The 23287-nt window shown below is 38.1% G+C and overlaps 2 protein-coding genes across 6 annotated transcripts; one reads left to right on the forward strand and one right to left on the reverse strand.

Moving 5' to 3' along the window:
• Nucleotides 1-495: 495 nt before the first annotated feature.
• On the reverse strand, nt 496-5252 carry RPL9 (ribosomal protein L9). The gene is made up of 8 exons (XM_004009774.5): nt 5225-5252; nt 4748-4809; nt 4543-4658; nt 3843-3938; nt 2586-2718; nt 1758-1838; nt 1441-1555; nt 496-1276 (listed from the first exon to the last, which is right to left on the reverse strand). The coding sequence occupies exons 2-7, from the start codon at nt 4791-4793 to the stop codon at nt 1449-1451; spliced, it is 579 nt and encodes a 192-aa protein (XP_004009823.1). The 5' UTR covers nt 4794-4809; nt 5225-5252; the 3' UTR covers nt 496-1276; nt 1441-1448.
• On the forward strand, nt 5220-21247 carry LIAS (lipoic acid synthetase). Of its 5 annotated transcripts, none has more exons than XM_042251318.1 (11): nt 5220-5399; nt 6627-6799; nt 9410-9503; nt 10117-10197; nt 14067-14223; nt 14307-14364; nt 15642-15770; nt 17428-17573; nt 18226-18296; nt 19130-19241; nt 20914-21247. In XM_042251318.1, the coding sequence occupies exons 1-11, from the start codon at nt 5235-5237 to the stop codon at nt 20964-20966; spliced, it is 1239 nt and encodes a 412-aa protein (XP_042107252.1). In that variant the 5' UTR covers nt 5220-5234; the 3' UTR covers nt 20967-21247. The 5 variants fall into 5 exon arrangements, with proteins under 5 accessions (XP_042107252.1, XP_042107253.1, XP_004009824.1 ...); XM_004009775.5 differs by having other exon boundaries at nt 5352-5510; XM_042251319.1 differs by lacking the exon at nt 15642-15770.
• The last annotated feature ends 2040 nt before the right edge of the window (nt 21248-23287 follow it).

Below are 23287 nucleotides of genomic sequence, written 5' to 3' on the forward strand. Positions count from 1 at the left end.
CAACCCTCAAATTCAATTTTAAAATTCTGTCAATACCTTAAAAACATCTTTTGAGGCCCATTACTATTAGTCAATCTCCACAACCTGAATCTCCCTGGCAATTTGGGAACCAATTACTCAGCAAACAGCTATATGCCAGACACTGTTCTAGAACTTGGAATATCCCAGGGTAGACAAGGTCACACCCCCCTCCATGAACGTTAAAACTCTTAGCAGGAAAAGAGTATATAATCAATACCCAACAAAGTAAACTATTAATCTTACATTATAAACATTATGGACAAAAACTGGAGCAGGGTATGCTAGGATGGACATGAGGAATGAGCTCAACAGGCTTCACTGAAAATATCTGACTGCTAACCTGTCACTCAAAGGAAGACAACTTACCCATCCAACACCTACCCCAAACCTCATCTCAAAATAATTAAAAGCAAAATCTGTATTTACAATTTCACCCATTTCTTAAAAATTTAACTGTTATCATCAAACCAATGATTAACTGAATAGAAAATTAATTTCATTTATTTAAACCAAGATCTTAGTAAGCCCACAGATTTTATTGATGGACTACACACAGTAGGTAAGACAAAGTTAAATGTATTGCCTGAGAAATTACACAGTTACAGTTTTTAACAAATCAGATAGGGGAGGACTGCAGGTTTAGGGGCAACCCTACTGAGTTAAAACACAGTATTGTTTAGTAGTGTATCTGAAGTATGACACATGGAACGTTTCTTAAGTTTTTTTAAAGCTATCACAGACTAAGATACAGAAGTGGCTGAAATTTGGGTCTGAGAGAACCTTAGACTACGGCAACGATGTTTATCATAAATATAAATTAACTCCATCTTTTAATTCTTACTAAGACAAGTTTCACTTCTCAGCTGCCTTTTCAGTTACTGTGACTCAGGCATTTGCCTCACAAATCTTCAAATCTATGCCACTGTAAAATTAGATACCTTCAGGGCATCTCCTAAAGTTCTTCCCACGATAACCGTATTCCTCTTGCCTGAAATGTCCTTGGTATTCCTTCAAGCCCCTTCTGCCATTAAGTCTTGCTAAAAACAACAACAAAATCAACCACTCCTATTCCTTCTGTTATTATTAACAAATTAGAATTTACTTAACTGTTTACTGGCCAAATACTTTGAAATAACAAATCAGTAGGAAAAAACCTCAAATCAAGAGTTTTTATTGTCTCTTTAAAGGATCACAACTGAGTCCATAGAACCATCTGATTCCAAACAACCATCTTGTTGTTTCTGCAGCAGGACCACTGTAAAAAAGAAAAGAAACAGTCTAATTCTCCATCAATATTCTTACCCAGAAAAGTTTTATTCCCAATCATGTAAAACATACTTTCTGCCTTTGCTACAACTACAGTTTATTAATTAGACCCAACTAAAGCAATAAAATTATACAGGTATTACAAAATCCCACCTGAGATCTTATTCATCAGCCTGCTGAACTGTTCCTTTTTCAGATACATAGATACCATCCAAAAATTTTCTGATATCCTTGTTTTTAACTGTGGTGGCTTGCTGAATCAAAGCAGCTATAAGGGTGAAAAAGATAAGGCAATTATCAGCCAAACTCAAGACAAGTATTTCATCACATGCTGTACTTAATAGCTTTTAATTAAGATTCCCAAAATTTAAAAAAACCCTCACCAAATGAACAAATACCAGGTATTCAACTCCAGGATTTAGATAGACAAGACTTTATAGGCATTAATTATGCACAGTAAACATACAAACCTGAATTTGACACAAGTTCAATGTCATTTCCTTCAAGAATCAACTCATCTTTCTGGGCTTGAGATACTGAACAGGCAACCCCTAAAATATAAGAGGGCATTTGAATAGTGTCAAGATAAAAAATAAGAATTGTAGAATACTTAAGATGTTTAAATTAGGGAGCAATTTACTTGATTTAAAATTCCACACACCAAATGAAACTATCTGTTTTGTAATAGAATCTGAATTATCTGGGCAAATTTTGTATTCCTGGGACTTCCTGGTGGGCCAGTAGCTAACACTCTGGGCTGTCAATGCAGGTGGACTGGATTCAATCCCTGGTCAGGAAACTAGTTCCCACATGCTGCAAATTAAAGAGTTTGAATGTTGTGACTAAGAATCCCATAGCTAAATAAGCAAAAACTAAGACTCAGCCAGATAAATAAATAAGCTTTGTATCCAATCTTATTTCTTATTTCCATTGTATACGTTTGGTATTCTTCAAAGCTCATTTTTGGGGACTTCCCTGCTGATCCAGTGGTTAAAGCCTCCATGATGCCAATGCAGGTTGATACCTAGTGGGGAAGTAAGATCTCACAAGCTTTGTGCAAGACCTTCCACTCCCCCTCAATGCAATAGAAAAAAAAAAAAAGCAGAATCAAAGAGCACTAAGTTTTAAAATCTGCTTCAGTGTTAGACGCATCAATTATGTATCAGAGAAAAACTATTTTAAGTGCACTTCTACTTTAATTGTACTGGGTAAGTCTGAAATAATCTAGCCTTAGTTATAACTAACCCAAAATATATTTAAGCCTTCACAAGCAGAAAAAAAAAACTTATGAACCATACCTGGCCTCATTCGAACCCTGCGTATGTATTTTTCACCCAAAAAATTTCGGATTTCCACAAGAGACCCATTCTCCTGAATAACAACGTTGATGGGGAAGTGGGCATACACCGACCTCATCTTGTAACGGAAGCCCTAGATTTAAATAAAGAAACTATCAGTAACGCTGAGAAATTTGAACAGGATACCCAGTTTTTCTCTGAAAACCAAGTAGGAACTGCCCCTTTGTAAGGAATATTTACATATTTGTCAGGGTTGTCTCCCTCTTTGCACCTAGAAAAGGATGACCAAATCTCTAGAGACTTTAGAGGAAAACTTCCTCCTCCATGACAAAGGAAACTGAAAACTGTTCTCACATACTCATGTCAAGGCTTTATAAAATCACCCACACCACACAACTGTATACAGAATCATCGGTTTCTGTTGTCTCTTTGCCGGACTGCAGTGCACACCTTAACGAAAAGTGTTTCACTACCGCCTATGCCTTTCCAGGTGGCTCAGTGGTAAAGAAATCACCTGCCAGTGCAGGAAACATGGCTTTGATCCCTGGTTGGGAAGGAAAATCGCAAACTACTACAGTATTTCTGCCTGGGAAATCCCATGGACAGAGGAGCGTAGTGGACTACAGTTCACAGGGTTGCGAAAGAGTCGGAGACCACAGTGATTTAACCACCACGCCCACAGTAAACAACACAAGTTTCTCATAAAGAACCCCAAAGCCCTTCATCTTGGGCACCGGGGCTAACATACTGAATTACTAAGGTACACCAGATAGCAAGAATTAAGGATACAAAGGCACCCACACTCAAGGAACCTACCCTGGTATGTTTTTAAGGAAATGGACATGGAGTTCAGAAATTCGATCCACCTTTTTCTATCCCCGCAAGAGTAGTAGTGACAGGCATCAAACAAGAAACCAAAGTCTACCCCATGTGCCACTTTTCTATAAGCATGCACCTTGAAAATGAGACTTAATTTGTGTAGGAAAAAAAAAAAAAAATCAGCAGACTATCAAAGACTACCTGGTCTTTACACACACATACACACACACACACATATGTATCACTTAATCCCAAGACCCAGGAATGCCTATTGGACACATCTGCCAACATTACCTCTTCCCAAGCACTAGAGCTCAAGTACGCCACTAAATTTCATGCATAATCTATTCTCTGCAGCAAACATATATGTTGCATACATGAAGTACAGCTGAGAAACCTCCCCCTTCCAAGACAAAGTAGTCTGAGGAATCTGCTTACCAGTGTAACACCCTTGATCATGTTCTGTACGTGACTACAGATTGTGCGAACAGTGGCCAGTTCCTTTCTGTTTCCCCACCATTTGTCAACACGGAGCTGTAACAGAACAAAAAAACTTTAGAAAACTCTTTCCAGAAATAAGTAGGCTTAGAAAGAAGTCCATTTATTCACAGCAATCACTGTAAATTGTAGTACCTGCCCTAATTAAAAAGTATGACTTGCCAAAAAACAAACAAACAAACAAACAAACAAACCACACCACCTCAAAGTATTTTTATTACTATGCATTATAGGTACACTATTTCACAAAGGAACGACAACCCAGAAACAAAAGTATGGTACAAGCTGCATTAAACGTCAATCCTGGAAAATTATCAGGTTTAAGACCCACTGCTGCGTCCCTAAGATTTTTACAAAACAATCAGGGGAAAAAAAAAACAAACTTGTAACAGTATTACGAATCATTACTACCCCGCTGCACCCTGGTCTGGAAGTTTTTCTAATCTACTTTGTTCAGAATTTGATCTTCCAATTTTGTTAAAGCAACAACAACACTGAAACTAGCTATAATTCTAGACGCCCAATTTGAAGCTAAAACACAGAATCTCAATTTCGTAATTTGAAAAGCAACCCATCTTGTTACTCTTAAATCACAACCTTCCAAACAAGCAACTGTGTCCAAAACGAACAAAAAACTCACCCTCTTCTTTTTCTTTCCAAGGAGACTGAGTTCTACATTGATGTGATTGAAGTCCCTCCGCAGGGTGCCTCTGGGGCCCTTCACAATAACTGTCCGTCCCTTCAAGTTAATGTCGACTAGGAGAGAACGTACTCGTGAGGCCTCGGAACAAGGTATAGAGCATGTAGTAAAGACGTAAGAAAAACGCAAACACCAAGTCTCGTACCATTTTCTGGGATGTCGACAGTCTGATTGCTGAGAATGGTCTTCATTCTGAAACACAAGCACCTAGGGTAAGAAGAAGGCCGCTAATGACCAAGCTCCACCGGACGGAGCTCCACCCTACCGGAGACCGCCCCGGCAAGACTACGGGAGGACCCGAACCGAGAGCGGTCCCCGCTGCGCCCTGTTTGGAAGGAGCAGCTCGCAGGCGCATGTTGTAAGCCCAGCTGGCGAACTCTCCGCTCAGCGCACCCCCGGGTGTCCTGTCAAGCCGGCGCCATCCCGGCAAGGCTGAGGAGCTGGGGTAGGCCTGAAAGCCCAGTACAGGGCTCGATTTCCAGCGCAACCAAATTCATACGGCGGTCACTGTGTGGGGAGACAACCACGATAGAGTTCCCGAGGGCCACAACCGCGCCGCTGGCCTTCCCAGGGCCGATGGCTTCAGATTCCCAAACCCCACCGATTACAGAAACCACCTCACCTCGCAGTAGATGCGGCAAAGAGAGAGCGTCTTTCGTCATCACGCTCTTATAGTCCGTATAGGTCTGCGTGTGGGGTCATCAGTGCGCGACGCCGCTAGACTAAAGCAGCCAATCGCGGAGCTGCGCGAGTTCCACAGGTTCAGGGTGGTTCATCTTGTCATAAATCTGGCGACGGTTTGTCCTTTTCTCTTTTCCCTGGAATTACTGATTATTCGTCCTTCCTAGGAAAGAAAGAGCGAGATGTCTCTACGCTGCGGGGGCGCGGTCCGCACCGTGGGCCCCCGGGTGAGCGGCTGGGGGAGCAGGGTGCGGGCGTAGGGTAGAGGGCTCCCATCCCTTTAGAGCGCCCAATAATGCCAGCATTTACTGAATGTTTACTTCTAGCCAGGTTTTCTTCTAAACCTTTTTCGTGTGGTATCTCGTCTAATTCTTCAGACACCCCAAGGAAGTTAAGTCTCTGGTAGTGATTTGTTTGTAGGTATCTCTGGCTGACGCTGAGAGGTCTTTTTTTTTTTTTTTCTTGCATGTCAGTGATTTGTACTAGACACCGGTTTGGGCAATTAGAGCCCAAATCTGTGTTGTAAGCTTGAGCGGGAGACCTGGGCGAGAACAGTAGCAATTGTGCAGCATCTTAATAGGCACACTTTTTTTTTTTTTTTAACTCTTTGAGTTTTATAGTGTTTTGGCTGTCTTGTCCATGTGTGTGTTCAAATCCATAAGCTGACGGCTTCTTTTGGTCAACAAATATGTGTTGAGTGACTTCCTTGATCAAACACAATATAACGTAGAAAATTGGAATAGTAAGTTTGGTTTCCCTACTTAAAGTTCTCTGAAATCAGCAGAGTTAAACCTTAAACCTCTAAGTTTTAACACATGTGTTTATCCAAAGCCCAAGGCAGAGATAATTTACTTCAGATTTTATTTAAACGTCCTTGACTCGTCAGGAATAGAAAATTCAAATCTGTAGCATCTTCTCCTATTATTGCAGTTTAAACTTGAATGACTGACTTTTAGTCCTGATACGGATAAAGTGTGGCATGTTTTGTTAGCCAGTTCCAGAAGTTTCCAAATCTATTTTAAATCTAGACAGAAGTAGTTAATTCCTATTCTTCTTTAGGTTTGTTTTGTTCCCTTTGGGTCCTCCTTAACCTTATTCAACACAGAGCTTGTAAACAGTTTAACATCATATCTGAATCAGTTCTCTGGCTTACTCTTCCTTTTAGCTATTTAAATAGGTTAAAACTAAGTTATTACTAACTCTTCTAAATAAATTTTTGCCTGGGAAATCCCATGGACAGAGGAGCCTGGTGGACTATAGTCCATGGGGTTGCAAAAGAGTCAGACACGACTTAGTGACTAAACAGAAAACTAAATAAATGTCATAATGAACCCTTTGTTTAGGTATTTGGAAGATATTTATGCAGCCCTGTCAGAGAAGTAAGTTCCCTGCCAGATGAAAAAAAGGAATTTTTACAGAGTGGACCAGACCTTCAAGAATTTATATCTGGTGATCTGGCTGACAAGAGTACCTGGGATGAATATAAAGGAAATTTAAAACGCCAGAAAGGAGAAAGGTAATTGAAAATTTGGGGTAATTTTAACATCCCATTTCTTCATAGTGCATCATTTTCAGATATAACCAAACCCTGAAATACATTTTTAATCAGCTTGTTAAATTTAGCTAAAAATCATTAGAAACAACTGATAACTAACATAGAAAAGGCAAATAGGTGAAATTTTCTTTTCTGTCTGTCCTCTGAGGGCCTTGCTAGGACTTAGCCATCCTACACCACCATCTCCCTTTGTCCATCCAGCAACAAGTGTCTTTAGAGAGCAAAGATTGTCACCTTGATATTAGTCTGTTACACTTCGATAAGGTTTTCATTGTTACTGGGTGCTGATGATCTAACTTGTTTCTCCTAGCACGGATAGCATGCCTTAGTTTAAAAGAATTGTAAGAGAATTTGGTGCAGAGCACAAATTGTTTGGGGAGATACTTTACCCAGCAACTTCTAGACTACAAGTGGGTGGAAGACAAGGGAAACCTGAGGATATGTAGCCTTTACTCCAAATTTTGCATTTTTTTCCATTTAACACCTATCAAAATCAAAGAACAGAAAGTTCACCTGTGGGGTCTCTTCTTAATCTGAACAAATACAGAACTTTTTGTAAGTATTATTCATTAGGGAATGAGATGTTTCAAAAGCTCCTTTTTTTTTTTAAAGATGGTATTACTCTGTGCCTTTGCAAAACAAAGACATGAGCAAAGTGCCCTGATAGACACAGTTATGCGTGTTTTCTAAAGTGGTTTGAGCAAATCTAAGTTGATACCAAGGGAACATTTCATGCAAAGATGAGCTTGATAAAGGACAGAAATGGTATGGACCTAACAGAAGCAGAAGATATTAAGAAGAGATGGCAAGAATACACAGAAAGACTGTATAAAAAAGATCTTCAAAACCCGGATAATCACGATGGTGTGATCACTCATCTAGAGCCAGACATCTTGGAATGTGAAGTCAAGTGGGCCTTAGAAAGCATCACTACAAACAAAGCTAGTGGAGGTGATGGAATTCCAGTTGAGCTATTTCAAATCCTGAAAGATGATGCTGTGAAAGTGCTGCACTCAATATGCCAACAAATTTGGAAAACTCAGCAGTGGCCACAGGACTGGAAAAGGTCGGTTTTCATTCCAGTCCCAAAGAAAGGCAATGCCAAAGAATGCTCAAACTACCGCACAATTGCACTCATCTCACATGCTAGTAAAGTAATGCTCAAAATTCTCCAAGCCAGGCTTCAGTAATACGTGAACCGTGAACTTCCTGATGTTCAAGCTGGTTTTAGGAAAGGCAGAGGAACCAGAGATCAAATTGCCAACATCCGCTGGATCATGGAAAAAGCAAGAGAGTTCCAGAAAACATCTATTTCTGCTTTATTGACTATGCCAAAGCCTTTGACTGTGTGGAACACAATAAACTGTGGAAAAATCTGAAAGAGATGGGAATACCAGACCACCTGACCTGCCTCTTGAGAAATCTGTATGCAGGCCAGGAAGCAACAGTTAGAACTGGACATGGAACAACAGACTGGTTCCAAATAGGAAAAGGAGTACGTCAAGGCTGTATATTGTCACCTTGCTTATTTAACTTCGATGCAGAGTACATCATGAGAAACGCTGGACTGGAAGAAGCACAAGCTGGAATCAAGATTGCCGGGAGAAATATCAATAACCTCAGGTATGCAGATGACACCACCCTTATGGCAGAAAGTGAAGAGGAACTAAAAAGCCTCTTGATGAAAGTAAAAGAGGAGAGTGAAAAAGTTGGCTTAAAGCTCAACATTCAGAAAACGAAGATCATGGCATCTGGTCCCGTCACTTCATGGGAAATAGATGGGAAACAGTGGAAACAGTGTCAGACTTTATTTTGGGGGGCTCCAAAATCACTGCAGATGGTGACTGCAGCCATGAGATTAAAAGACGCTTATTCCTTGTAAGAAAAGTTATGACCAATCTAGATAGCATATTCAAAAGCAGAGACATTACTTTGCCAAGAAAGGTCCGTCTAGTCAAGGCTATGGTTTTTCCAGTGGTCATGTATGGATGTGAGAGTTGGACTGTGAAGAAGGCTGAGCGCTGAAGAATTGATGCTTTTGAACTGTGGTGTTGGAGAAGACTCTTGAGAGTCCCTTGGACTGCAAGGAGATCCAACCAGTCCACTCTGAAGGAGATCAGCCCTGGGATTTCTCTGGAAGGAATGATGCTAAAGCTGGAACTCCAGTACTTTGGCCACCTCATGCGAAGAGTTGACTCATTGGAAAAGACTCTGATGCTGGGAGGGATTGGGGTCAGGAGGAGAAGGGGACGACAGAGGATGAGATGGCTGGATGGCATCACTGACTTGATGGATGCGAGTCTGAGTGAACTCCGGGAGTTGGTGATGGACAGGGAGGCCTGGCGTGCTGCGATCATGGGGTCGCAAAGAGTCGGACATGACTGAACGACTGAACTGAACTGAACTGAACTTTGATTCTGTTATCTCCTGTGGCAGAAATTAAAAGAATCATTCCAGGATTACAGGGGGGAGATTCCCAGTTGGTCATCTTAATAGATCAAAGTAACTTCAAAGCGGTGTGCTTATTTGGGAACATACTTGTTAGCATATAGTTATTTTGGCTTTCCGCAGGTTAAGACTACCTCCATGGCTAAAGACAGAGATTCCTATGGGGAAGAATTACAATAAGCTGAAAAACACTTTGCGGAATTTAAATCTTCACACAGTAAGTTTTGTTACTTACTGTTAAGGGTTAAGTATCCCTCTTTACCAGAAGACATAATTTTTCTATGCATATATAACTTGAAAATTAATAAAATACATATTGAAAATAGCAAGGAAAGTAAAGACATTTTCACGTTACTCTCAGTAATGGAAATAGATTTAAAAGTTATTTTCCCTGCAAAAGAAGCAAAAAGTAATTGTATTTCTTAGCCACTTATTTAATAGTACAAACCAAAAATTTTTTTTCTGCCATTCAGGGAATGAGAGTTTTTGTTTGTCTTGTATTACAAATTAAGTACATGCTTGTTGGAAAGGATATATTAAATGTGAAACATACTATATGAAATCTCAAATGTTTGTTATACCACTTTAAGTATTCAACATATACCCTTGTAGACTTTTTTATTTGTACATATAAAACATATACATTCATAGTTTTTAATTTAAAAATAGAATCCTAATATCTGTGTAGTTTGGCAGTTTAACAGCATTTCCAAATAGTGAATTTGTTAACATACTGTATAAAAAATGGATAGTATAAAATGCCTGATGACTAATTTCTCAGTTGGTAGATATTTTCAACCTGATTGTATTCAGTTCTCTTTTACTCATAGGTGTGTGAGGAAGCTCGATGTCCCAATATTGGAGAGTGTTGGGGAGGTGGAGAACATGCTACCGCCACAGCCACAATCATGGTAAGGCCACCCTCAAATTCCAGAGTTTTAGTCTAGAAACCGAAAGGAAATGTTTTATGTCTTTTTCCTACAAATGTTCATTTTGAGTCTCAAAAAAAAAATGATATTTTTTGTTACATATGAGTTTGTGGTGGGGGCGAAACTTGACGGAATAATCTAGCTTGTTACAATCTCACCTTTCTCTGAATGAGTCTGTTATTGATTCTTCCATCTACCTGATAGAATATAATAATTAATTACATGCTACCTTGAACTACCTCTTCTATTAATTTATATTTCCCTCTCATGGGCCTTTCAGTTAGCCCATGATCCTCTGATCTTGAGTGTGCTAAACTGGACTCCAGGAAGTAGGTTGGACTTAGGTCTCCTCTGCAGAGCTTTATTCTTGGACCAGCTGCTCACCAAGGATATTCTTATCACAGAGGATGGAAGGAGCACAAGAGGGCAAGCCAAGCATCCATGCTCATTTGAGGCTTATGCTTGGTCATGCCTGCTGTCATTCTGTTGGCTAAAATAAGTCACATGGCCAAGCCAGACATCAATGGGAATAGAGGTCTAAGTTCCTCCCTCAGAAGGTGGGCCCTGCAAGTAACATGGCAGTGGGTAAAATGTACAATCTTAATATGATAGAGTAAGAAATGGAATTCACAATGCAGTCTACCGTATTTATTCATACAAAGAGATTGAAATATTGGGTTAAATCTAAATTATGTCTAACTTAAAGTTATAGTTGTCTGGGGAATGTCTGATAAATGAGTTATACCAGCAAGAGACTATTTACATGAGAATCTGGAAATTCGTGTGAGATAGAGCTCCTTCTAGAATAATACAGAGCCATCCAGAGAGCTTTTTCTTTTTCTTTTTAAGTAGCTGCTTTTTTTTTTTAATTTTACTTTATTTTAATTTACAATACTGTATTGGTTTTGCCATACATCAACATGGATCTGCCACGGGTGTACATGAGTTCCCAGTCCTGAACCCCCCTCCCACATCCCTCCCCACACCATCTCTCTGGGTCATCCCAGTGCACCAGCCCCAAGCATCCTATATCTTGCATCGAACCTAGACTGGCAATTCATTTCTTACATGATATTATACATGTTTCAATGCCATTCTCCCAAATCATCCCACCCTTTCCCTCTCCCACAGAGTCCAAAAGACTGTTCTATACATCTGTGTCTCTTTTGCTGTCTTGCATACAGGGCTATCGTTACCATCTTTCTAAATTCCATATATATGTGTTAGTATACTGTATTGGTGTTTTTCTTTCTGGCTTACTTCACTCTGTATAATAGGCTCCAGTTTTATCCACCTCATTAGAACTGATTCAGATGTATTCTTTGTACTCCATTGTGTTAATGTACCACAGCTTTCTTATCCATTCATTTGCTGATGGACATCTAGGTTGCTTCCATGTCCTGGCTATTATAAACAATGCTGTGATGAACACTGGGGTACACGTGTCTTTCAGTTCTGGTTTCCTCTGTGTGTATACCCAGCAGTCGGATTGCTGGGTCATAAGGCAGTTCTATTTCCAGTTTTTTAAGGACTCTCCACACTGTTCTCCATAGTGGCTGTACTAGTTTGCATTCCCACCAACAGTGTAGGAGGGTTCCCTTTTCTCCACACTCTCTCCAGCATTTATTGCTTGTAAACTTTTGGATCACAGCCATTCTGACTGGTGTGAAGTGGTACCTCATTGTGGTCTTGATTTGCATTTCTCTGATAATGAGTGATGTTGAACATCTTTTCATGTGTTTGTTAGCCATCTGTATGTCTTCTTTGGAGAAATGTCTATTTAGTTCTTTGGCCCATATTTAGATTGGGTCGTTTATTTTTCTGGAATTGAGCTGCATGAGTTGGTTGTATACTTTTGAGATTAGTTGTTTGTCAGTTGCTTCATTTGCTATTATTTTCTCCCATTCCGAAGGCTGTCTTTTCACCTTGCTTATAGTTTCCTTTGTTGTGCAGAAGCTTTTTAATTTTAGTTAGATCCCATTTGTTTATTTTTGCTTTTATTTCCAGTATTCTGGGAAGTGGGTCATAGAGGATCCTGCTGTGGTTTATGTCAGAGTGTTTTGCCTATGTTCTCTAGGAGTTGTATAGTTTCTGGTCTTACGTTTAGATCTTTAATCCATTTTGAGTTTATTTTTGTGTATGGTGTTAGAAAGTGTTCTAATTTCATTCTTCTACAAGTGGTTGACAGTTTTCCCAGCACCACTATCCATTGTATATTCTTGCCTCCTTTGTCGAAGATAAGGTGTCCATAGGTGTGTGGATTTATCTCTGGGCTTTCTATTTTGTTCCATTGATCTATATTTCTGTCTTTGTGCCAGTACCGTACTGTCTTGATGACTGTGGCTTTGTAGTAGAGCCTGAAGTCAGGCAGGTTGATTCCTCCAGTTCTAGTCTTTCTCAAGATTGCTTTGGCTCAGAGAGCTTTTCTAAGTTCAGTTCAGTTCAGTTCAGTCGCTCAATCATGTCCGACTCTTTGTGACCCCATGAATCACAGCACGCCAGGCCTCCCTGTTCATCACCAACTCCCGGAGTTCACTCAGACTCACGTCCATCGAGTCTGTGATGCCATCCAGCCATTTCATCCTCTGTCGTCCCCTTCTCCTGCCCCCAATCCCTCCCAGCATCAAAATCTTTTCCAATGAGTCAACTCTTCGCATGAGGTGGCCAAAGTACTGGAGTTCCAGCTTTAGCATCATTTCTTCCAAAGAAATCCCAGGACTGATCTCCTTCAGAATAGACTGGTTGGATCTCCTTGCAGTCCAAGGGACTCTCAAGAGTCTTCTCCAACACCACAGTTCAAAAGCATCAATTCTTCGGCACTCAGCTTTCTTCACCGTCCAACTTTCACATCTATACATGACCACTGGAAAAACCATAGCCTTGACTAGACGGACCTTTCTTGGCAAAGTAATGTCTCTGCTTTTGAATATGCTATCTAGATTGGTCATAACTTTCCCTCTATGCAACATCAATTCTTGAAAGAAGGAGTTATTCTGAATACTCCCTGATGGAAATCTTTGGTTTTATCCCTTGCCTGCTCTCCATGATCACTATTGGTGCCTAGTGGCTCCTTGGAGGTTTCATTGTTTCAGTAACATTCTGTGAGATGGTGGGCCTAATTACCACTGCAGTGAGTTCCTTCTGAATGAGTTAAACATAAAGGGAAAGAATTGCTTTCTGCCTCAAATCAAAACCCCTAGCATAGGGCTTTTTTGGTGTTTTTTTTTTTTTTTTTTAGCGTAAGGCTTTGAAACTCCAGTGGCTCCAAAACATCCACAGTGGCTGTGCTTGGCGAGGGGTAGAGCATGGTAGTGGCCCATGGCAGCAGAAGCAGTGTCCTGGAGAAACAGCGGGAATCCCGTTACTAACTTTCTATGTGTGTTTCTGTTTCATCTGTTTAACAGGAGGGAGCTATGCCTTCTGTTTAACTTCCACAGAGATCTGCATATTGATAGGTTAATTGAACATTTTGTTTAACATCATTTTTGTTAAAATTAAGTAGATATAAAAGAATTTTTATAACCTATGTGTAAGTTATAAAGACTACCAATACGCAGATACCCTGATACCTCCAGTTTGAAAACAGAACATTAGTTTTTCATCCCTTCTTGATCCCATCCCCTTTCTTTTTCCCTTAACACTACTCCTTATTCTGAGTTTATTGTTTCCTTTTCTTTCTTGTTTTACCATATATATTTGTACTCCTTAACTATATTGTTTAGCTTTGAATGTTTCAAATTTCATATGAACAGGGTCAAAATTTGTTCATTCCTTGCAGTTTTATTCCCTTACGAGTATATTTTTCAAAGTCATTCATTTATTTGATTTAAACTGTAACATCTCTATTCTAGTTGATGGGTGACACATGTACAAGAGGTTGTAGATTTTGTTCTGTTAAGACTGCAAGAAATCCACCTCCACTGGATGCCAGTGAGCCCTACAATACTGCAAAGGCAATTGCAGAGTGGGGTCTGGATTATGTTGTCCTGACGTCTGTGGATCGAGATGGTTAGTGAGACATCATTACCTCTTCTTAAATTGACTTATTAAGCTGTGATGTCATCTTAAGCAGTGGATTCTCTTGATTCCAGATATGCCTGATGGAGGAGCTGAGCACTTTGCAAAGACTGTATCTTACTTAAAGGAAAGGTACTTGTTTTTGCATTTACTTGTGTAATTTAGGAACTTTTGTTGACCCATATTAAATTCGGTTTATTTAAGGTTTTTTTAAGGTTAGCTTAAAGCAGTGGTTACTAACCTTTTGCAGGGGGTTATAAAAACTCGTTTTATAATCTGCTGGAAATTAAAGTCTTCCCAGGACTGAATTGAATAAATCATCATCTAGGAGAAGTTAGGATGAGATAAACGCCCACATTGTTAAAATATGTAATCATAATATAAATTTTATTGATATTGACATGCCCTGGGGATTTTACCCATAATTCACATTTTATTAATATGTAAATTTTATTTTAAAAGCCTTTAAAAAGGAGTTTATGCTTATTTCCTATAGCTCAGAACTAGTCTGGCACCTAGCACACTCAGTAAATGTTTTTGCCCTGATTCCCCCAATATTTTCTATTTGTTTTTTTAATAGTTCATTTAAAAAAAGTTTGCTGTTCCACCCATAAAACTGATTTCACAAACTACCAGTGCGTCCCTCCTTGCAATTAAACAGTGAGCTATAGGATGTGTTCTTTCAACATCTCTTGAATCCAAGAGAGGGTACAATGTGGTGCTTTCTACATCTGTTCTCTCATAAAACAACTCCAAAAAAAAAAGTTGCAATTTGGTTTGTGAAAAAGTCTATTAGTTTCTCAGTCATTTCTACTGCTTATCAAAGGGAACAGCTCTATTACCTAGTTCATACTTTAATGCTTGAATGCATAGTATAAATAGATAAATGTTTAGCTTGTATTTCATTTAAGCAAAGCTCATGACTCAGCAACTCAGAAGACAGGTTTTAAAGCCCAGAACACTTGTGAAATATTTTACCAAGAGGAGGGCATTATTCATGAATTTTAAAAGAAATCAAAATTAAGGCAATCACTTTATATTCACATAAGAGGTACCCCAATTTACTTTCATAAAAATATGTTATTTTTTATTTAATATTTAATATTTTAATTTCTTCAAACACCTTTTAATAAAGTTTAAAAGTTTATGTCATCCCAAAATTTATTCTGATCATTATTTGCAAGCAGATGTGTTTTAACCACAGTGTATATATTATCTGATGTTCTAGGTTGTCACTGTTTTCATTTAACAGTTCATATATAAGCATTTGTCTGTTGGTGCTGTTCTTGGCAAGATTCTGAAGCTTACTGTGCTGAAACTGATGCTGAATGCATACTGATGATTTCTATTTTGAGCAAGTTTCGTCAATTCTTTTCCTCAGTGTGATACCTATCTCTTTTTCACTATAGGAATCCAAAAATTCTTGTGGAATGTCTCACCCCTGATTTCCGAGGAGATCTTAAAGCGATAGAGAAAGTTGCCCTGTCAGGATTAGATGTATACGCACATAATGTAGAAACAGTTCCAGAATTACAGAGGTGATTTCATGTATGGAGTAATGTTGGGAAGTTTGGAGGGTCAAATCTGCTATACTTTCTTTCAGGGGAGAAGATTGTAATTTTATAAAGTGAACTCTCTTTAAACAAAACTGTGTTTTTTAAAAAATATATATATGTCTAGTACAGAAATATTAGAAAATATAGACAACAAAAAGAGTGTAGACATCATCCATATTTCCACCTGGTAATATCAGTTACTTACATCTCAGTGTCTATATACTTACATATTTATGCATGTGTGTATATGTTTTGGTATACGCATACAAACATAACTAGCATCTTTTTTTCTTTCCTTTTTTTGGTAAAGTATTGCAAGTGCTGATGAGCTGGGTTTTTTTCCCAAAGAACAATTTTCAAAAAGAAACATATTACAAAAGAGCAATTGATTGTAGTTCTAAAAAAGGACATATAACAATGCATTTGACAATAATATATACAGTAAGTGATGCTGAAAAAAAATGGTATCATTCAGATGTATTTTAAGTCTCTTTTAAAAAAGTAGGTACTGTGCTTTCTTACTCTTCCTAGTAATTTTAGTAGTTAAGAATAATTATAGATTGTTATTCTGTATCAATAACTATTCGTATTTCAGAAAAATAAAAAATTTCAGGCAAGATTATACATTCATTTTCATTATTTTAGTAAAGCATTTGGTAGTGATTTTATTAGGTTCTACACGTTATTCTGTGTCAGAAGTATGATAAACAACAACCAGCATTTCTACTAAATCATAACTGTATTAGGGAGCATAATTTAAATTCAGTGGATAAATACTTTCAAAAAGTATTTTCCTTATTATCAGTATTGTGGTTACTTTTAAATTCATAAATTTGTTCCCTCTCCTCCTGTGTGAACTGGTCTCTGATTAAAAATAGCAACCATAACAACAGATCAGTTACACAGAATAAAGGTACATTAGAGTTCAAATCAATGCAATTTAACGTCAGCAACTGTGTCCTTTGGGCCTTTATCCATTTAAAACTTGGTGGTTTGTCCCCTGTTGAAGTCAAGCACACAGCCTGTTCCAGCCTTGTCATATCTTATGATCCCACCACCAGTGGGTGCCAGTTTCTCTGTTTTCATTTAAAAAACATTATCCTTTCCAGTGAAAATTCCAGAATAGTGCTTTTTTTTTTTTTTAAACCTAAGAAATGTCAATGCTGTGAGTTACCAGCAGAGGGCAGCTTAGTCTTTAGAAAAGAAATGAACATAGAAGTTTCAGTCCTCTGAAATGGTTCAGGTTAAACAGTTTTTTCTTTGTTCAGTATCGAAATTTTCTTCCATGTTTCCCCCTTCTCTCAGTTACCCTTATAACCACTCATTCTCCGGCTGAAGAATCCTGGTTTCTCAATAAGTAATTCATAAACTGAATTACTTCATTCATGACTTCTGTTCTCATTTTCCCTGCCCCAGGCTTGAAAGGCCTGAAAAGTCAACAGAACTGGGGGCCTAGTGAAGCCTTATTTTCTTTCCCAAAGTAACAGTTAGACATTTGTGCACAAATGCTGCCATTGACCCATATGATGCAGCGTGATGTCCAGAATGTACCTTCCTGGTGTTTCAGCTTGCTTGCATAATTATGTACTTAGTTGAGTTTGTGGTTATTCTTGCTGACAACAGCTCTGCTGTTTTCAAGGAAAGTTCGTGATCCCCGGGCCAATTTTGACCAGTCTCTACGCGTACTAAAACATGCCAAGGAGGTTCGACCTGATGTTATTTCTAAAACATCTATTATGTTGGGTTTAGGTGAGAATGATGACCAAGTATATGCCACGATGAAAGGTAAAGAAATTGAAAAATGAAAACTCTTTTCCATTTAACTTGAGTGATAGCAGGAATCCCACTTTGGAAGACCTGGTATGCTTTCTCCATAGTCTCAGTGAAAGTGCTAGTGAGAACAAAAATTTAGGATGTGGTTATAAACAGCAGCATAGAAAGGAAAGGAAGAATGTTTTCTTAAAACTTTATGGAATGATGTACAGGATGCTTAGAATGTGGAATTTGCATTCCATTTTATTCCTTACCCTTTCATCAACTAAAAACATGATTTTGTCTGCTTTTCTTGTCCAGTCAAGACAATTTTTGAGTGCTAGCCAGGTACCAGGAGCTCTGTCAACCACTGACAGCTCAAAGATGACTAAGATGAATCCAGGCCTTTGAGAAAGTGCTTACTTACAGCATTGTTACATAGCATGGTGTGCTTTTGACTTTTAGTCTATTAAATCTGTTTGCTTTGCAATTCTTGAGCTTCTTAAATTTTAAAATATAAAAGCTTTTATTTTACCTGAAGGCCCTTGGCGAACTTGCAGTTATCTATTGGTTCGAAGAGTAATAAGTTCAAATAATAATTAAAAGCTACTCTTTACAGCAATGCATACAGATAGCACTGTAAAAAAAAAATCTGCTCATGTAATGTGTGCTTTTCTTCCTATAGCTCTTCGTGAGGCAGATGTGGACTGTTTGACTTTAGGACAATATATGCAGCCAACAAAGCGCCACCTTAAGGTACAACTACCATAGGTTGCCAAATGTTTCTTGGCAGTTTGAATTAAATCTTTATTTTCTATAGGTAAAATTCAGAAGCTGCTTTTTAGTGTAATGTTCCATGTATATTTCTGAGTTCCCGTTCCATTTTATTATCTGCATAAAGCGGCTATTCTGGCACTTATTTGCTGCCCTCAATATTGTCTTACGAAAGTGACCTATAGGAAAAAAACTTTTGAGTTGGGAAGTACATTCATATCACTCCTACCAGTCTTGTGATTTGTTTTAGAATTATATGAGAGCCAGAGGTGAAGTAAGAAAGAAAAGCCAGTCTCCCTATTTCTATATCAGACATTTATTCATTCATTCAGAAAACTTTTTTTGAGTAAAACTTTCTGGCACTTGTCCATGTGCCAGACACAGTGCTGAGCAGAAGATACAAGATAAGTAACACAGTCTTATCCTTAGGGATCGATCTTACAGGCATGACTGATCCTTTCTCTTTTGGAATAGCTGCTGCTGCTAAGTCGCTTCAGTCGTTTCCGACTCTGTGCAACCCCATAGACGGCAGCCCACCAGGCTCCCCTGTCCCTGGGATTCTCCAGGCAAGAATACTGGAGTGGGTTGCCATTTCCCTCTCCAATCCATGAAAGTGAAAAGTGAAAGTGAAGTCGCTCAGTCGTGTCTGACTCTTATCGACCTCATTGGAATAGCTAGTGTAATACAAAATTGATGTTTCCCCTTCACTGTAATTCACTACCATTATGTTCTGACCAAGTAGCCAACAAGTAGATTTACATATAGAACTAAAATGATTTCGGAAAATTCTAGAATCTAGAATTCTTTAAATCTAGGTTGAAGAATACGTTACTCCTGAAAAGTTCAAATACTGGGAAAAAGTAGGAAATGAACTTGGATTTCATTATACTGCAAGTGGCCCCCTGGTGCGTTCTTCATACAAAGCAGGTAAGTTCATGCTTCTGTTTAGTCCATAATTTTAGTGTAATATGATACAATATTTATTTAGCTGCAATATGATTTTTTACCTTTGTAATTTCAGCTCTTATTTTGATAAATAGCTTGAGCTGACTTGTGACAATAAAAGCCTTTTTAAGAGAGAAAGTCATGTGGTAATGGCCATTACAAGAATAAACAGCTAGTTATTTTTTTGATATATCCAAACTGTTATACATTAATAATCTTTTTAATGACTGTTATACGTTGAAGTCTAATCCTAGATATGTTTAAACTAGTAAATTTAAAAAATTTACTAATTTAATTATTTAGTGTGTTCTGTGAAGAAATTGAAGACTTTTTTGATGAATTAGCAACAGCTTATCTTGGTTATAAAACCCAAGAATTTGATCAGACGCTGATTGACAGACTGTGGGAACTTTGGAAATAATTATAAATTATTCTTCTTCAAGCAGTGCTGCTGGCAAGCTAAAAATATATATAAAGGATAGGACCAATAGCAGCTTCCAGGGTGGTTAAAGTAGAATAATATCATTTGAAAGGAGTTTTTGTTGTTTTTTTGTTTTGTTTTGTTTTTTGGTAAGGCAAATTTCTCACTTTTACAAGTAAGTGAATTATAAACTTTTAAATTCCTTTAAAATTACCAGTAAAAGAACAAAGCCTTAGATTCAGATGGATTAGGACATGATAATACGGTTCTGTTCTTATCAGATTTAGATAAAGCCTGGGACAGCAGGGATTATTCTCTCCATTACTTGGCTAGGTTATGAGCCTTGGGATTCTTGGTGATTATGTACACATCACAGTCATTGCATTCTACTCAGAAGATCCCCTGGAGAAGGAAATGGCAGCCCACTCCAGTATTCTTGCCTAGGAAATCCCATGGACAGAGGAATCTGGTGAGCTACAGTCCATGGGGTCACAAAAGAATCAGACACAACTAAGTGACTAGACAACAACATTAAGACTCCGCATAATGTTGGGCCTGGAGTACTGAGCTCTGGCGTTAAGCACTGAGCCGTGGTGTAACAGCCAGAGACTAAGCGGTACCTTAAGACCTGAAAAGTGAAATGCCCTCCTCCAAGTAGCTAATTTAGTGCACAGGCACATCTTAAGAGTGCGGAGAGAATGCAAGCCCATTATAAGTGAAGAGCTCTTGCTTCCCTAGAGGGGAATAAGCTAAAGAGATTCCATCAAATGAATTTGCTCAACTGCAGCAAGGTCTCTGTTTTATAAATATCAAATGTAGGCTAATAATGTAGCCGAATTGCTCTCTGAAATAACTGTGCCAACCAACAGCAATACTTTATCAGTGCTGAGGAGTAGATACTGCACATAAAGTAGAATAAATGTACATAAAGTAGAATAATGCACCTTAGATACGATAGGGTCACCCTTTATAATATGTTGAGTTACTTGAAAGAAAAATGGTAGATATTGTGGTGATAGAAAAGGTCTTTTAAGGATAATGATCATTATGGTTGAGGAAAGAGCCAAAGATGTGGGGGATCTGTGGGGTTAGAAAATTATTGCCATTGAGAATTGAGAAGAAGGAAACACCAATAAATACAGAAGTCGTCTTTAAAGGGAAACATGGAAGTATAATTATTCTGAAATCTATACCTTAAATTGATACTAATATATTTTTATTTTTCCTAAATAGGTGAATTTTTCCTGAAAAATCTAGTGGCTAAAAGAAAAACAAAAGCCCTATAACATTTAACAAGACATTCAAGATCATAATAGTTTCGGAAGTTTCACTCCAGTTGTTAACAGAAGTCATGGTGTAATGCCTAGAATTCAGTGCATATATCCTAATTTTTTTGTTTTAATAAAAATGTCAATAAGCTATGCATATTTAACTATAATAATTCATTCATCTTTTAGGATATCTTCTTTGTCCCAGTAAACAATTGCTTGTTATGATATAATCATAAAATGTCTTTGTAAGAGTTTATCATTAATTTAAATAATACATTAAAAACTTTAAGAAAGTCTTTTGAGCCTCTGTATATCATTGTCACCTTTCATTTCTGGAAAATGACATACTGTGATGAAACAGTATAGACTTGAGGTTATGTCTGTTTAGCAAAAACATCACTGGAATAATTTAGAAAGGCTTAAGAATTTCAGTGTAGACCCTTCATATAGATAACAACTGTTTTAGACCTACAACATAGTTCTACATTGATTACTTGTTTAGGACTTATATGAAACCAAGACCATGATTTTGTCCAAGATGGGGAAATATAACCTAATAATAAAATATTAACTCTGATTTTATAAAATTTGCTACATCACATGCACTGTCCACTTATTCCTTTTATTCAACTTACATCACTCTGGTGAGATGACTGTGTTCTATCATAGTAATGATCTGAGTGAGGAATTTCTTTCCTAACTAGTAGAACTCAAATTCATCCTTTGACTCTAAATCCTGTTTTTCTACCACATCTCACTAGGGATGTATTTAGATGGCAATATGGTAAAATATGTAAGTTGGATAGCCATTTCTGTTTTGAAGTTTTAAATACGTGAACTAATTTTTTTTATAGTGTATAACTTTGAAAATTACATTTTAATTTAACTCAGGGGAGCCATATATATTTTGAATCACTTTCCTTATGTTGTGTGTGTTCAGTCATGTCCAACTCTTTGCAACCCAATGGACTGTAGCCTACCAGGCTCCTCTGTCTATGGGATTTCACAGGGAAAAAAAATGGATTAATTTTCAGACTCTGATTTTGTAACATAATCTGCTGTTAACAATTGCCCAGGGTAGGCAAGTGATAATGAACTATCTTAACAGAAGAGTTATTTTGTCAAGTGAAATTTTTGTTATCCCAGTGTAAAATAATTAAAATGGCATTTTATTAGCGTAAGTATAAAAGTTTTGAGGGGCTCCAAAATCACTGCAGATGGTGCCTGCAGCCATGAAATAAAAAGACGCTTACTCCTTGGAAGAAAAGTTATGACCAACCTAGACAGTGTATTAAAAAGCAGAGACATTACTTTGCCGACTAAGGTCCGCAGTAGTCATGTATGATTGTGCGAGTTGGACTATAAAGAAAGCTCAATGCCGAAGAATTGATGCTTTTGAACTGTGGTGTTGGAGAAGACTTGAGAGTCCCTTGGGCTGCAAGGAGATCCAACCAGTCCATCCTAAAGATCAGTCCTTGGTTGTTCATTGGAAGGACTGATGTTGAAGCTGAAACTCCAATACTTTGGCCACCTGATGCGAAGAGCTGACTCATTTGAAAAGACCGTGATGCTGAGAAAGATTGAAGGCGGGAGAAGGGGACAACAGAGGATGAGGTGGTTGGATGACATCACCGACTCAATGGACACGAGTTTGAGTAAACTCCAGGAGTTGGTGATGGACAGGGAGGCCTGGCATGCTGCAGTCCATGGTGTCGCAAACAGTCGTACACAACTGAGTGACTGAACTGAATTGAACTGATGTTAAAGTTTTAATTTGTAACAACGGCTCATAAAAATAGTGAGTGGTAAAATGAAGCTATTTTGATACAGATGTGAAATTGGGAGTTATGGGTGACGTTTGCAGTCTTTGTCAGATCTCAATAGTCCATTTACTCCTTTATTTTGGTTACATACTCTTGAGAAAAATCCTGTCTGGTACAGCTAAATAATAACACATTTAAAAACTTTAAAACATCTTGCAATCTCAGGATACTCTCCAGTTAAATATATTCCAAAAACCTGAAAGGGGATTAGCAAGAAATGTTCGATCTTTTGAATTTGTTATTCCTCCACTCATTATTGCATAATTGACCATTCTATCAAGACTAGAATATGTGACCAAATCTGGTGGGCATGTACTGTAGAGATGTAGGTATAGTCCTTTGTACAACTGCACAAGAATGGGCAGGCCTGAATTTTGAAAGGCCAGGACAGAGCTCTGACCTTCCTAAACAATGATGCATTAAAAACAAGCACATTTAAATGCACAGACATGGCAGGCAGCCTATAAAAAATTTCTGACCGGGTGGTACAAGTTAATGCAGCCATAGTCTCCA

Source organism: Ovis aries, chromosome 6 (assembly GCF_016772045.2).
Source record: "Ovis aries strain OAR_USU_Benz2616 breed Rambouillet chromosome 6, ARS-UI_Ramb_v3.0, whole genome shotgun sequence".
Lineage (NCBI taxonomy): Eukaryota > Metazoa > Chordata > Mammalia > Artiodactyla > Bovidae > Ovis > Ovis aries.